The 14979-nt window shown below is 38.4% G+C and overlaps 1 protein-coding gene and 1 pseudogene across 1 annotated transcript in view; one reads left to right on the plus strand and one right to left on the minus strand.

The window, feature by feature from the left end:
• UBE2R2 (ubiquitin conjugating enzyme E2 R2) overlaps positions 1-14979 on the plus strand; it is an 87988-nt gene that overhangs the window by 48196 nt on the left and 24813 nt on the right. Inside the window, exon 2 of the mRNA XM_069476521.1 lies at positions 5138-5224. Coding sequence (XP_069332622.1) covers positions 5138-5224 — 87 coding nt within the window. The remainder of the gene's footprint in view (positions 1-5137; positions 5225-14979) is intronic.
• Positions 92-641, minus strand: LOC138387361 (histone H3.3A-like; annotated as a pseudogene).

Genomic DNA, 14979 nt, shown 5'->3' on the forward strand with positions numbered 1-14979 from the left:
GGGGGGTGGGGAATCTAACGTTCAGAACTACCAATAACAGGAAGAAGAGAATTTTTTTTTTTTTTTTTTGGAGAATGAAATGTTTTCCCATCATAGTGGATTCTTAAGCACGTTCTCCATGTATGCAGCGTGCTAGCTGGATGTCTTTTGGCATAATTGTTACACGTTTGGCATGGATAGCACACAGATTGGTGTCTTCAAAGAGGCCAACCAGATAGGCCTCACTTGCCTCCTGCAAAGCACCATTAGCTGCGCTCTGGAAGCGCAGATCTGTTTAGAAGTCCTGAGCAATTTCTCCTACCAGACGCTGGAAAGAGTTTGCGAATCAGAAGTTCAGTGGACTTATGATAACGTCTAATTTCACGGAGTGCCACTGTACCAGGCCTGTAGCGATGAGGTTTCTTCACCCCTCCAATAGAGGGTGCACTCTGGCGAGCGGCTTTTGTAGCCAGTTGCTTCCTGGGTGCTTTACCACCTGTCGATTTGCGGGCAGTCTGCTTTGTACGAGCCATGGTAGCAAGACCTCCTTATTTACCCCCCTTCTCCTTCGGCTGGATCTCGGAAAGCGAGAGGTGGCGCTGGCGTTTGCGAGCGATGGCTTTATTGGTTATTTCTGTTTCTAAAAGGTAATGTCATTTCCCCATAGAAATGTGATATAGCAGGACCAGATTCCCAACATTTTTTTTTCTTTTCTTTTTTTTTTTTTTTGAGACAGAGTCTTGGTCTGTCACCCTGTGGCTAGAGTGCACTGGCGTCATCATAGCTCATTGAATCCTTAAACTCCTGGGCTAAAGCAATCCTGCTGCCTCAGCCTCCCAAGTAGCTGGGAGTACAGGCATGCGCCATGTCGCCCAGCTAATTTTTCTGTATTTAGTAGAGAATGGGGTGTGACTTTTGCTCACACTGGTCTTGAACTCCTGAGCTCAACAATCCTCCACCTTGGCCTCCCAGGGTGCTAGGATTACAGGCGTGAGCCACCGCACCCGTCCAGGATGTCCTTTTTCAAGTTAAGGAATTTCCCTTGTATTCCTAGTTTGTTGAGTTTTTATCACAGAGATATGTTGAAATTTTGATTCATTTTTTTAGTGGTTTCTTAGTGGTTACCCTGGGGTTTACAATCAACATCTTTTTCTTTCTTTCTTTTTTTTTTTTTGTTTTATTTCATCTTATTGTTATGGGGGATACAGAATTGCAGGTTACATACGTTGCCCATGTACCGCCTTTCCCCCCAAGTCAGAGCTCCAGGAGTGTCTGATCTCCAGATAGTGCGTGTTGCAAGAATGGAAAAACAAGCATCACATGTACTCACCAGAAAATTGGTTTCCCTGATCATCACCTAAATACAATCAACATCTTAACTTACAACCAGTTATTTCAAATTAATACCAACTTTATTTTAATAATATACAAAAATTTTGCTCCTATATTGCTCTGTTCCTTCTCCCTTGACTTGCGTTACTGTCATGCTTAGTGGGTCTTTATATATTTTGTGCCTGTAAACACAGAATTATAATGATTTCTTTGTGTTTATCTTTTAAGTCAGATAGGAGGAAAAGAGCTCACAGCCAAAAAAATTTTTTTGTGTTACTATATCTTCATTATTATTATTTTTGAGACAGAGTCTCACTCTGTGCCCCTAGCTAGAGTGCAGTAGCACCATCATAGCTCACTGCAACCTCAGGCTCCTGGGCTCAAGCAATCCTCCTGCCTCATTCTCCCAAGTAGATGGAACTACAGGCATGCACCACCATGGGAGGCTAACTTTTTTCTGTTTTTAGTAGAGATGGGGGTCTTGCTCTTGCTCAGGCTGGTCTCAAACTCCTAGCCTCAAGTGATCCTCCCACCTCGGCCTCCCAGGGTGCTAGGATTGCAGGTGTGAGCCACCTAACCCAGCCATATTTTTAATGATGTTCTTTCTTCATATTTTAATGATGTCTATTGTCCCTTCATTTCAGTGTCATTTCATTGAAGAAATTCCTTTAGTATTTTTTGTAGGGAAGGTCTGCTAGTCATAGATTCTCAGTTTTTGTTTATCTGGGAAAGTCTTAATTTGCCTTCGTCTTTGAAAAATGTCTTTGCTGGACACAGAATTCTTGGATTTACAAGTGTTTTCTTTTAGTACTTAAAATATGTCACTCCACTGCATTCTGGCTTCCTGTTTGCTGATGAGAAATCAGCTATTTATCTTAGGAAGGATCCCTTGAATGTAATGAATTGCTTCTCTTGTTGCTTTCAACTCTATAATTATGTGTGCTTAGTTGTGGATCTCTGAGTTTATTCTACTTGGAGTTTATTGAGCTTCTTGGATGTGAAGGTTAATGGTTTTTCATTGAATTTGGGAAGTTTTCAGCCATTGTTTCTTCAGGTATCCTTTCTGCCCCTTATTTCTCTCATCGCATTATTGGTGTGAGTGATAATGTCCCACAGGTCTCAGAGTCTGTTAATTGTTTTTTATTTCTGTTCCTCAGACTGGATAATCTAAATTGACCTATCTTCTAGTTCACTAATTATTTCTTCCACCTCTCAACTCTGTTACTTAACCTGTTTAGCAAGTTTTCATTTCAGTTTTTAAAAAATTTTTTTTTTCAGTCATCAAAGGGAATGAATGGTTTTTGTACTTTGCAACTCCAGAATTTCTATGTGGGTTTTAAAAAATAATTTATCTCTTTTCTCATACTCACTATTTGGTGAGACACTGTTCTCATGCTTTCCTTTAGTCTTTTGAAATGTTTAAAATAGCTGATTGAAAGTCTTTGTCTAGTAAATTCAGCACCTCAGTTTCTACTTCCTATTTATCTCCCCCACCTTATGGGCCATAGTTACAATATTTTGTCAAAAACTGAATATTTAAGTAATACATAATGGTAACTTTGGAAATCAAATGCTCCCTTTCCCCAGGTTTTGTTGTCGCTGCTGCTACTTGTTGTAATTATTATTTGCTTACTTAGGACCTTTCTTACCTAATTTTGTAATTTCTGTATTCTTTGTTACATGTGGCCATTGAATTCTCCACTTGGCTTTGTGGTCAGGTAATGATGGGACACAGATTTTCTTGATGGAATCAGTGAGCCACTTGGATTTTGTAGAGGGCCTCTGTGTGAATGTTGGGGCATGCCTTTACCACTCAGCCAGCCAGTTGCAGTCTCTCAGTCTTCACTTCCTATCTACACAGATCCTCAGGTTAAGCCAGAGATGTGAGTTTAGGGCCTTCTCAGGTCTTTCCTGAGCATGCACGTAGCCCTGGGCATGTACACAACCCTGCATATTGGCCTGGTCTGATGGCAATTTGTCAGAGCTCTTCAAAACCCTAATGTTGCGGTCCCCAACACTGGGGCCAGGAATGGGTACCTGTCCGTGGCCTGTCAGTAAGCAGGCCACACAGCAAGAGGTGAACTGTGGGAGCCAGCGAAGCTTCATCTGTATTTGTAGCCACTCCCCATCATTTGCATCACTGCATAAATTCTGCCTCCTGTCAGATCAGTGGCAGCATTAGATTCTCATAAGGAGTACAGACCCTACTGTAAACTGAGCATGCTAGAGAAGTAGGTTGCAAGCTCTTTATGAGAATCTAATGTCTGATGAGCTGAGGTGGAGCTGAGGCGGTGATGCTAGCTCTGGGCACTGGCTGGAAATACAGATTATCGTTATTGGAGAGGTTTGACTGCACAATAAATGTAATGCGCTTGAATCATCCCAAAGCCGGCGTCCTCCTTCCCCCCAGAAAAATTGTCTTCCATGAAACTGGTCCCTGGTGCCAAAAAGGTTGGGGACTGTTGCCCTATTGGACATCTCTTACCCCAGCTTTTCCTTGTAAATTTTCTTGTCAGTCTATTGTTTTATCAGTTTTCAACTTTTTCAGGCAGCTTTGAAGTTAAATAATTGTACTTTCATTGTTTTCAACCAGTGCTGCCAAGGAAAATGTTTTTACAAGGGCCAAACTCCAAATCAGATCACATACAGACATCCTTGCAAGTGGGGTCTTCCAGAGAACCACCAGAAAGGTCAAGTATTGACAATTCTCTGGGAGCAGGGCTTTGAAGAGGCTCCAGTCCATTCTGTCCCTTCTAGTGCCTGCCAGGTTCCTTGGCTTTTACTTCAAATGTGAGCTATTGTTTTAAGGCTGCTGCAGCACTGGAAGTGTAGGAGATTAAATTAGAGTAAGTTAAAACTGCAAGTTTGCTGTTCTTATTGAGGTTCCACTATTTTTCTTGAATACATGCTCCCTGAATTACAAGCCCTTGATTATTTTCTATAATTCTGAAAAAGTTGATATTCACAATTTTTGGCAATTTTGTCATTGCTTTTATGGATGAGAGAATGTTTGAGAGTCCATTTTGTTTTCTGGATTTTTTCATATTTGAAACGTCGGATACTACCAAGGACATTCACTGCAGCAGTTTTTGTACTAGCAAAAGAGTGAGAAACAACTCAAATGCCCAAAAACAGGGAAGTAGTTTTTTAAAATGGTTGATCTGTGTGTGTGTGTGTGTGTGTGTGTGTGTGTATATATATATATATGGTGGAATATTATGCAGCTACTATCATACATGTAGAGAATACTTTATGACATGAGAAAATGTTTATGATATGACAAACAGGTGAAAAAAGTACGAAATGCAGTATATTCAACTTTTAAAAAATAAATTTTGTAAGGTAATAAGCAATATTAGCATTTCTTATTTTTGAGTGATAGGATGATAAATTATGTGAATAAAAAGCAAAAAGCATTTTTGTTTTGTACAAGGTTATATTAATTTTTGTTATAAAAATAAAATACACCTGTATATAGTACTGTTTTTCACTCACGTGAGTTAAATTAAAAATTATGTGTATAAAAAAGTGATGTGTCTGTGAGAGAGAAAGTGTGTTTTGGTGGTTTAACAGAGAGTAGGTATGTGTCAGAGAGTATGTGTGTTTTGGTGCTTTAACATAGTCTTTTATAAATTTTTGAAGGGATGCTATAAGAACATGCTAATAACCCTGGCACTGGGGATAACAAAGTATGTATGAGCTGTTTTAATTCTCAAGAGTCTACTTTATAGAAAGGATCTTTGTTTTTCTAAAGTGTAATAAAGTGAATTATTAGACAGATGAGTAAGTTGTAGTCTCATTTATTAGCGTTTTTTTTTCTTTCCAGGCGCATATTAAATTTCCTATTGACTACCCATATTCACCACCTACCTTCAGATTCTTGACCAAAATGTGGCACCCCAACATTTATGAGGTAAGAGACATGCATCATAAATTTGTCTGAAGAATTATTTTTCAGATCAATACTTTAAAATAACCTGTATATCTACACTTTGACAGTTATTCCTTGGCCACAGAGAAAATATTCATGGTTTTGTATAATACTTGTAGTTAGCAGTCTCTGGTTTAATTATTTAAAATCGAGAGTAGTTGTATCATACCCCGTGTATATTCTCGTTAAAGATTGAGGCTTTACATTCTTAATGCTCATTGCTAAGATTATAAGGCACATGTATTAACATTTGCATTTTAAAAATTTAGTAGATTGTGTCATAAATTTGTGTACCTATCTAACTTCACAGCAAGAGTCACTGTTGGCTATGATCAGAGATTCTACTTTTTGGAGGGGATTTATCCCAGTACATTTGGAGTGGCCTCCTTTTAGGAGTTGCTGAGCGTTTGAGAACCTTTTTTGGAATAAATCCAAGGTGAGGTTCTACTGTACAAGTCCAGGTGCCTGGAGAAAGCATTTTTAGTTTTGTTGATGAAACAGACTAATACTTATCTTTGGGCTAATCCATAAGGATGCTAGCTGGAATAATTCATTATGTTTGTCAGGGTGATATGTGTTATATCGGTGCCCACTCCTTACTATTCTGTAATTTTTTGTTTTATAGACTTGATTTTTAAAAAAACAGTTTTAGGTTAATAGCAAAATTAAGCAAAAGGTAAAGAGATTTTCCATATACTTCCTGCCCCCGCCCATGCATAGCTTCCTCCCTGATTACAGCTCCCGCCAGAATGGTACACTTGTTATAACTGAAGAACCTCACATTGATACATGATCATCACCTAAAATACGTAGTTTACATTTGGGTCCACTCTTGGTATTGTAAATTCTATCGGTTAAGACCAATGTTTAATGACATGTATCTCCCATTATAGTGTTATAGAGAGTAGTTTCACCACCCTAATGATCTTCTGTCTCTGCCTGTTAATCATCTCTTTTTTTCCTCCACAATCCCTGACAACCACTGATCTTTCTACTGCCTTGATAGTTTTGCCTTTTTCAGAATGTCATAAAGTTGGAATCATACAGTATGTAGCTGTCATAATTTTTTCCCCTGTTGCTTATGACAGAATCCCTGAACCTTATAGAATAGGAATTTATTTCTTACATTTATGGAGGCTAAGAAGGCCAAGGTCAAGGGATCACATCCAATGAGGGCCTTTTTGCTTATGGGGACTCTGCAGGGCAGAATGTTATAAAGCATTACATGGTAAGTGGGTTGAGTATGCTAGCTTAGGTCTCTCTTCTGTATTTTTAAATTTTTTTTTTAGAGACAGGGTCTCCCTCTGTCACCCAGACTGGAGCACAGTGGTGCGATCATAGCTCACTACAACTTCAAAACGCCTGGCCTCCAGTGATACTCCTGCCTTAGCCTCCCAAAGTGCTAGAATTACAGGCATGAGCCACTGTGCCCGGCCTCTTCCTCTTTTTATAAAGCTGCTAGTTCTACTCCCATGATAACCCTTTAATCTCTTAACACATTAATCCAGAAATGAATCCATTCAGCAGGGCATAGCCCTCATTACTCAGTCACCTCTTAAAGGCTCTACCTCTCAATTACCGCCACATTGGAAATTAAATTTCAACATGAGTTTTAAGGGGGACAAATAGTTCAAACCATAGAAGTAGCCTTTCCAGATTGCCTTCTTTCAATTAGTAATATTTATTTAAGTTTTCTCCATGTCCTTTCTTGGCTTGATAGCTCATTTCTTTTTAGTGCTGAATAATATACCATTGTCTGGATTTACCCCAATTTATCCATTCATCTGAAGGACATGTTGGTCTTTCAAAGTGGTTGTACCATTTTGCAGTTCCACTAGCAATGAATGAGAGTTCCTGTTATTCTACATTCTTGCCAACATTTAGTATTGTCAGTGTTCTGGATTTGGGCCACTCTAATAAGTATGCAGTGGTATCTCATTGTTTAAATTTGCATTTCCCTAATGACATATTATATGAAGCATTTTTCATATGCTGATTTGTCATCTGTGACAACTCTTTGGTGAGATGTCTATCTACTAAGGTCTTTGGCCCATTTTTTAGTCAGTTTCTTAATTTTCTTATTGTTGAATTTTAAGGGTTCTTTGGTTATTTTGGACATTCTTTATCAGCTGTGTCTTCTACATATATTTTCTCCCAGTCTGTGGCTTGTCTTTTTTTTTTTTTTTTTGAAACAGAGTGTTGTTCTGTCACCCTGAGTTCAGTGGTGTCATCGCAACTCACTGCAACATCAAACTCCTGAGCTCAAGTGATCCTCCTCCTCAGCCTCCTGAGTAGCTAGGACTACAGGTGCATGCCATGATGCCTGGCTAATTTTCTCTTCTCTTTTCTTTTCTTTTCTTTTCTTTTCTTTTCTTTTCTTTTCTTTTCTTTTCTTTTCTTTTCTTCTTTTTCCTTTTCTTTCTTTTTTTTTTTTTTTTGAGACAGTGTCTTGCTCTGTCGCCTGGGCTAGAATGCCATGGCGTCAGCCTAGCTCACAGCAACCCCAAACTCCTGGGCTCAAGCGATCCTCCTACCTCAACCTCCCGAGTAAATGGAAGTACAAGCACGTACCATCATGCCTGGCTAATTTTTTCTATTTTTAATAGAGATGAGTCTCGCTCTTGCCGAGCCTGGTCTTGAACTCCTGGCCTCAAGCCATCCTCCTACCTTGGCCTCCCAGCGTGCTAGGATTATGGGCATGAGCCACCGTGTCTTTTCCTTTCTTGACATTGTCTTCTGCAAAGTCAGTATATGTGTTTTTTTTCCCTCTGCTGCTCCTCCTCCCAAAGTAGAAGTTTTTAATATTGTCAAAGTCCAGCTTATTGGTTGCTTCTGTCATGGATTGTGCCTTTCGTGTTTTCTCCAAAAAGTCACCACCAAACCAAGGTCATCTAGGTTTTTTTTCTCTGTTATTACCTAAGAGCCTTATAGTATTGTGTTTTTACATTTAGGTCTGTGACCCATTTTGAGTTAATTTGTGTCAAGGGTGTAAGATTTGTGTCTAGATTTATATTTTTGCAGGTGGATTTTCTTAGTTTGAGCACCATTTATTACAGGGACTGTCTTTGCACCATTGTGTTGCCTTTGCTGTTTTGTCTCAGATCAGTTGACTCTATTTATGTGAGGCTATTTCTGGGCTCTTTCTATTGTCCTGCATCCCTATTATAACTACTTATTAATTTCTGGAGTATTTTCCCCGAACTTGGCCAAAAAAGAAAGGGGGAAAAAAAAAGAAAAAAGAATTCCTAAAGTATTTTTGTCTATTCTTTCAGATTTTCTATGTAGCTAATCATGTCATCCATGAAAAAAGTTTTATTTCTTCCTTCACAAATGATATACCTTTAATTTCCTTTTCTTGTCTTTGTTGAGTTACCTAGGTTGGAAGGAAACAGTGAGAGGGGACATCCTTGCCTTTTTCCTGATCATAGTGGGAAAGCTTCTGTTTCCCACCCTTTAGCGTGATGTTAGGTGTAGCTTTTTTGCAGATGTTCATTATTAAATTAAGGAAGTACCCCACTATTCCTAATTTGCTGAAATTTTTAAAAACATCATGAATGGATATTGGATTTTTGTCAACGGCCTTTTCTGCATCTATAGATGTGATCATGTGATTTTTCCTTCTTTAGCCTATCCATATAATGGATTACCTGAATTGATTTTCAAAGGTTTAACCACTCTTGCATACCTGAAGAAATCTAACTTGGTTGTGGTATTATAGTTCTTTTGTATACATTGTTGGCTTCTATCTGCTAATATTTTGTTGGGGAGTTTTTGCATCTATGTTCTTTAGATATATTGATCTGTAGTTTTCTTGTAATGTCCTTGTGTGGTTGTGGTATTAGGGTATTGCTGGCCTCATAGAATGTTAGGAAGTATTCTGTCATGTTCTATCATCTGGAAGAGAGTGTTGAGAATTGGTATAATTTCTTCTTTAAGTGTTTGGTAAAATTCACCAATGACCAATGAACTCATCTGGGCCTGGTGGGTTTTGTTTTGGAAGGTTATTCGTTTTCTGTGTTGATTTCCTGTTTTCATTCATTTCTGCTTTTTTATTATTTCTTTTCTCCCCTCCCCTCCCCTCGCCTCGCCTCTCCTCTCCTCTCCTCTTTTTCCTTCCTCCCTCCCTCCCTCTCTCCTTTCCTTTCCTTTTCTTTCTTTTCTTTGCCTTTCTTATAGGGTCTGACTCTGTCATCCTGGGTAGAGTGCAGTGGTATCATCGTAGCTCACTGCAGCCTCAAACTCCTGGGTTCAAGCGATCCTCCTGCCTCAGCCCCCTGAGTAGCTGAGACTACATGGGCACACCATGACACCTGGCCAATTTTTCTTTTTCTTTTTCTTTTTCTTTTTCTTTCTTTTTTTGAGACAGAGTCTCACTCTGTTGCCCAGGCTAGAGTGCCATGGCGTCAGCCTAGCTCACAGCAACCTCAAACTCCTGGGCTCAAGCAACCGTCCTGCCTCAGCCTCCTGAGTATCTGGGACTACAGGCATGCGTCACCATGCCTGGCTAATTTTTTCTCTATATATTTTTAGTTGTCCATATAATTTCTTTCTATTTTTAGTAGAGATGGGGTCTTGCTCTTGCTCAGGCTGGTCTCGAACTCCTGAGCTCAAATGATCCACCTGCCTTGGCCTACCGGAGTGCTAGGATTATGGGTGTCAGCCACCATGCCTGGCCTCAATTTTTCTATTTTTAGTAGAGATGGGGTCTCGCTCTTGCTTAGACTGGTTTATTATTTCTTTTCTTTAGCTCTTTGGACTGACTTTGTTGTTTTTCTAGTTTCCAAAAGCAGAAGCTTAGATTACTGATTTTATATCTTTCTCTGTAATATATATATATATATTATGAATGATATATATATATGCATTCAGTGTTATACATAGCCCTGTAAACACTGCTTTTGCTACATCTCACAAATTTGATGTTATATTTTCATTTAGTTCAAATTATTTTTTAACTTCTCTTGAGATTTCTTCTTTTTTTATTTAACTTTTTCTTTTTTTTTTCTTATGATTTTATAGTCTACACACCAAGACTCTGCAGAGATTTCTTCTTTGCTCCATGTTATTTAGATGTGTGTTTTAAAATCTCCAGGTGTTTTGTGATTTTCTAACTATGTCTTTTATTAATTTCTAGTTTAATTCCATTGTGATCTAAGGGTAGACTTTGTATGATTTCCATTTTTAACAATTTGTTATTAGGTGTTTCATGGCCCAGAATGTGGTCTGTCTTGGTGAATGAATGTTCATTTGAGTTTGAGAAGAATGTGTAACCTGCTATTGCTGGATGAACTGGTCTATAGACGTCCATTATATCCACTTAGTGAATGGTGTTATTGAGTTCAGCTATGTCTTAACTGATTTTTCTGCCTGCAGGATCTATCCATTTCTGGATGGCTGATGGGGGCTTTAGTTGGGTGTTTTACTTCCCCCAGATAAGTTAAGCTCTGATAAAACCTGTGCAGGATAGGCTCTGGTTAAGTAATTCCTCCTGAGGGCAGACCTGTTAACGAGAACATATACTCTGACTTACTTTAAAATGATTTATTTTCCCCTCTTCCTGCCAGAAAAACAAGGGGAGTTTTCATTGGTAATCACTGAGAGAACTTGGTAGAACTCCAGGAGGTAAAACTCACAAAAATGTGGAGAGACCTAGTCACTGAAGGGTATGGAGTTTTACTTTGAGATTTGTCTACACTGGGCTTCCAGCAGTTTGTAAATTACAGTTTAGGTTTTTTTATACCTCAGAACTGATTCCTGTGGAATTTTTTCCTCTTCAGTTTTTGCTCTGGTAAGTTGTGATTCAATATATCTGCCTGTGTCTCCAATTTTGCAAGTAATAGTTTACCCTATGATTTCACTTCTCTTATTGATCTAAGAGGAGTTGCCAATTTTTCAGTTTGTTCAGCCTTTTACTTGTTGATAAGATAGCCATTTTGTAATCTTCTTCATTGCAGTATGGGTCTGCAGTTGTCTCATTCTCCTGTGATAGGATCCCAGACATCGAAGGTGCTTTTGATTCTTGTCATTTTAGTCGTGCACCAGTCCTTTTTTTGGCTTGGTAGATGTTGGGAAACTACCTTTGCTCCAGAAACAGAACTACATTACTTCTTGGCAAGAAATGGAGAACCTACTCTAAGGTTCTGAATTTGGGGCTCATTCTGTATAAATTAGCACGTTGGGGCAGCTTTATCATTTTTTACAATCTGCTTTTTATGTAAGACATGTTCATTTGCCTTTTTCAAACAGGACAAACTGATGCTGAAAAGGTGATATGTCCTTTCTTTTTTAGAAATAAGTTCTCAGGGCCAGGTGTGGTGGTGGCTCACACCTATGTTCCCAGTATTTTGCAAGGCCAAGGTGGGAGGATTACTTGAGGCCAGGAGTTGGAGACCAGCCTGAGCAACATAGCAAGATCCCATCTCTACAAAAAATTTTTAAAAGTTAGTTGGGCATAGTGGTGCACACCTGTAGTCCCAGCCACTTGGGAGGCTGAGGCAGGAAGGTGGCTTGAGGCCAGGAGTTGTAGGTTGCAGTGAGCTGTGATGAAGGCGCTGTACTCTAGCCCTTTCTCCAGGAGGAAAAAAAAAAAAAAAGTTTTCAGAATATTTTTTTAATATTCTACATAATCGTAATATAAATATACATTAGTAAATACACTGTTCTCTATAACAAAGTTATTTTGTGGGGGAGTTTCTGTAACAATAATTCATTGTTTCATAAATTCAAACTGAGTTCAGTACTTATAGAAGTATTTTAGTGTCTGTCTTAGTAACAAAAAATCTTAGACTGGGTAATTTATAAACAACAGAAATTGATTGCTCACAGTTCAGGAGGCTGGGAAGTCTGTGATGGAGGCACCAGCAGATTCCATGTCTATTGTGGGCTTGTTTTGTTTTTAGTAGATGGCGCCTTGTTGCTGCATCCTCATGTGGCAGAAGAGGCAAGGCATTTCTCTCTTGTCTCTTTTATAAGGGTACTAATCCCATTCATGGTGGGGTACAGCCAAAAGGCCCCTTTTAACGGTCCCACCTCTTAATATCATCACCTTGGAAGTTAGGATTTCAACATAGGAATTTTGGGGGACACCACCATTCAGACCATAACAGTGTCCTGTAGATTTTAGATAGCAAGAAGGAAGTGAGAAGGATTAAGGTTTTGTCTTGCTATTGAGAACTAAATACCAAAAAGCTATATAGTCACGTATTTTGCATCTGTTACCTAATTTCCAAACCTCTCTCAAAAAAGAAAAAAACAATAAAAATAGGATAAAGGAGTCAGATCTTTAAAAGAGAGAGTCAGTAGATAATTAAACTCCCCTTTCTACTGTTTTTTCACTACTTTAGCTATTTAGAGTTCTTTCTCTCAAGATTTAGCATTAGATTATGATTTAAAAAATTTTTTCATATTCATAGTAAATTTTTCTACAATAAAATGCATGCATATCCTGTAAACGTGCAATTATTTTCCATGCCATAAATGCTTTGTTTTTAAAGAAATGGTAAATCATAGTTAGGAATTAAATTTGATGTAGTCAAAGGGGTCATAAGAGACTCTTCTCACATGTTTGTTTACTTTGGCTGCACTATGAAAATGATATCAAAACTGAACTTTTTGAGGGCCAGTGTCAATATTTGTGCCTCTAGAGATCTGAAGCTAATGGTCTGGCCAGAGGGATGCTATTGAGATTGGCTCTCTCCTGACCCATATGTATTATCACCAGTGATAGAAACAAAGTGTACCTCAACATCAAATTGCTCTGGTCACAAAATTGTTTACTGCAGGCTTATTTATAATAGAACTGGGGAGGAGAGGGGAAACAATGACAACAAGAAAACAAAAATACAAAAACAAAACCCTACCCAAACTTCATGAGCTTTTAAAAAGAAATATTATGAAGATTGTTATAGATAGAAAGTAGTTTTTTATGTCAAGTTTTAAAAAAGACAGGAACTTTGGTAACAGTTTAGTAAATACATATACAGACACATTGAGGCAACCCTCAAAAAGCTGTAAATAACTGCTATGTTATGAGTGATTTTAATTATTTTAAAATTTCCTACATCATTACCATGTTTGCGAAATTCATAAAAAACCGGGAGGAAACTGGGAGAACAAAAGAAATGTAATATGAATTTGTCATCGGCGATTGTGCTGCACAATCTGTTCCTTTCTGTTTTGCACTATATTGAATGACCTTAAAAATACAGTTTACTGGTTACATGTTATTGCTCCAAAGTAGACAACCAATGAACACCATATGTTTTGCAAAGTCTTTGTTAACATGTAGTGATCATACGTACTTTCTGGACTACAAACTTTACAGATAATGGCAACTAAAGTAAAATCTCACTGCTCATTAGTATTTTTAAATATTATATTAATAATAGACTTTAATTTTTAGAGCAGTTTTAGGTTCACCCCACAATTGAGTAGAAAGTTGAGTATTTAAAATTTGATGATCCTTTTAGTTACTAGTGTGTTATAGAACACAGTATGGCGCTTTACTTCAAAAAATAATGAAGATTTTGGAATTTTTTGAAGTAATGTACAAAGTATTTTTCAGTGCTTATAAATGTCATCAATGCAATTGTGAAATAATGGTTACAACAAGGCCCAGCATGGTGGCTCATGCCTAAAATCCCAGCACTTTGGGAGACCAAGAAGGGAGGATCACTTGAGGCCAGAATTTCAAGACCAGCCTGGGTAACATATCAAGACTTTCTATCTACAAAAAAATAAGGAAAAATTAATTATGCATGCCTATAGTCCCAGCTACTTGAGAGGCTTAGGTGGGAGGATTGTTTGAGCCCAGGAGTTTACGGCTGCAGGGAGCTATGATCATACCAGCTCACTCCAGCCTAGGTGACAGAGTGAGATCCTGTCTCTTAAAAAAAAGAAAAATTACAGAGGTGGTGGGGCAGTGGAGGCAGGAGTAAAAAAAAATTACAGCATGATGGTGTATTGTAGGCCACTTGCTAGCCCTTATGAAAATATTTTACTATATACTTTAGCTTCTAGTTCTGGAGAGTTATTTTTGATTCTCTACTCAGTTGATTCTCAAAACATACCAATCTCTATGGCCACTAACATTGTCAGGATGTATGAATTTGACTGACTATTCCAGTAGTATTAGGGGATAGAATTTTAAAACATTTTTGTTTGTTTGTTTGTTTTGAGGCAGAGTCTCAGTCTGTTGCCCAGGCTAGAGTGCTGTGGCATCAGCCTAGCTCACAGCAACCTCAAACTCCTGGGCTGAAGCAATCCTCCTGCCTCCGCCTTCCAAGTAGCTGGGACTACAGGTGCTCAACGCCATACTGGACTAATTTTTTCTATTTTTAGTAGAGACAGGGTCTCACTCTTGCTGAGGCTGGTCTCAAACTAAAAATAGAAAAAATAGCCGGGTGCGGTGGTGTGCACCTGTATTCTCAGCTATTTGGGAGGCTGAGGTGGGAGGATTGCTTGAACCCAGGAGTTTGAAGTTGCTGTGAGCTAGGCTGACATCACGGCACTCTAGCCCAGGCAACAGAGTGAGACTCTGTCTCAAAAAACAAACCAAAAAAATGTTAATATTTAGGCCACCAAATCTGTGCTTTTTAGAGCTGAGCTCTAAAATAATTTGTGTGAGAAGGATTTCATGCATATTTATATTATTTATGGATTTTAAGGTATTGGGAAGAGGTTTACTATGCATCGATTTGCTCAGATTTGGCTGCCTATCAGAATCATATGGAGAGGTT

Source organism: Eulemur rufifrons, chromosome 7 (assembly GCF_041146395.1).
Source record: "Eulemur rufifrons isolate Redbay chromosome 7, OSU_ERuf_1, whole genome shotgun sequence".
NCBI lineage: Eukaryota > Metazoa > Chordata > Mammalia > Primates > Lemuridae > Eulemur > Eulemur rufifrons.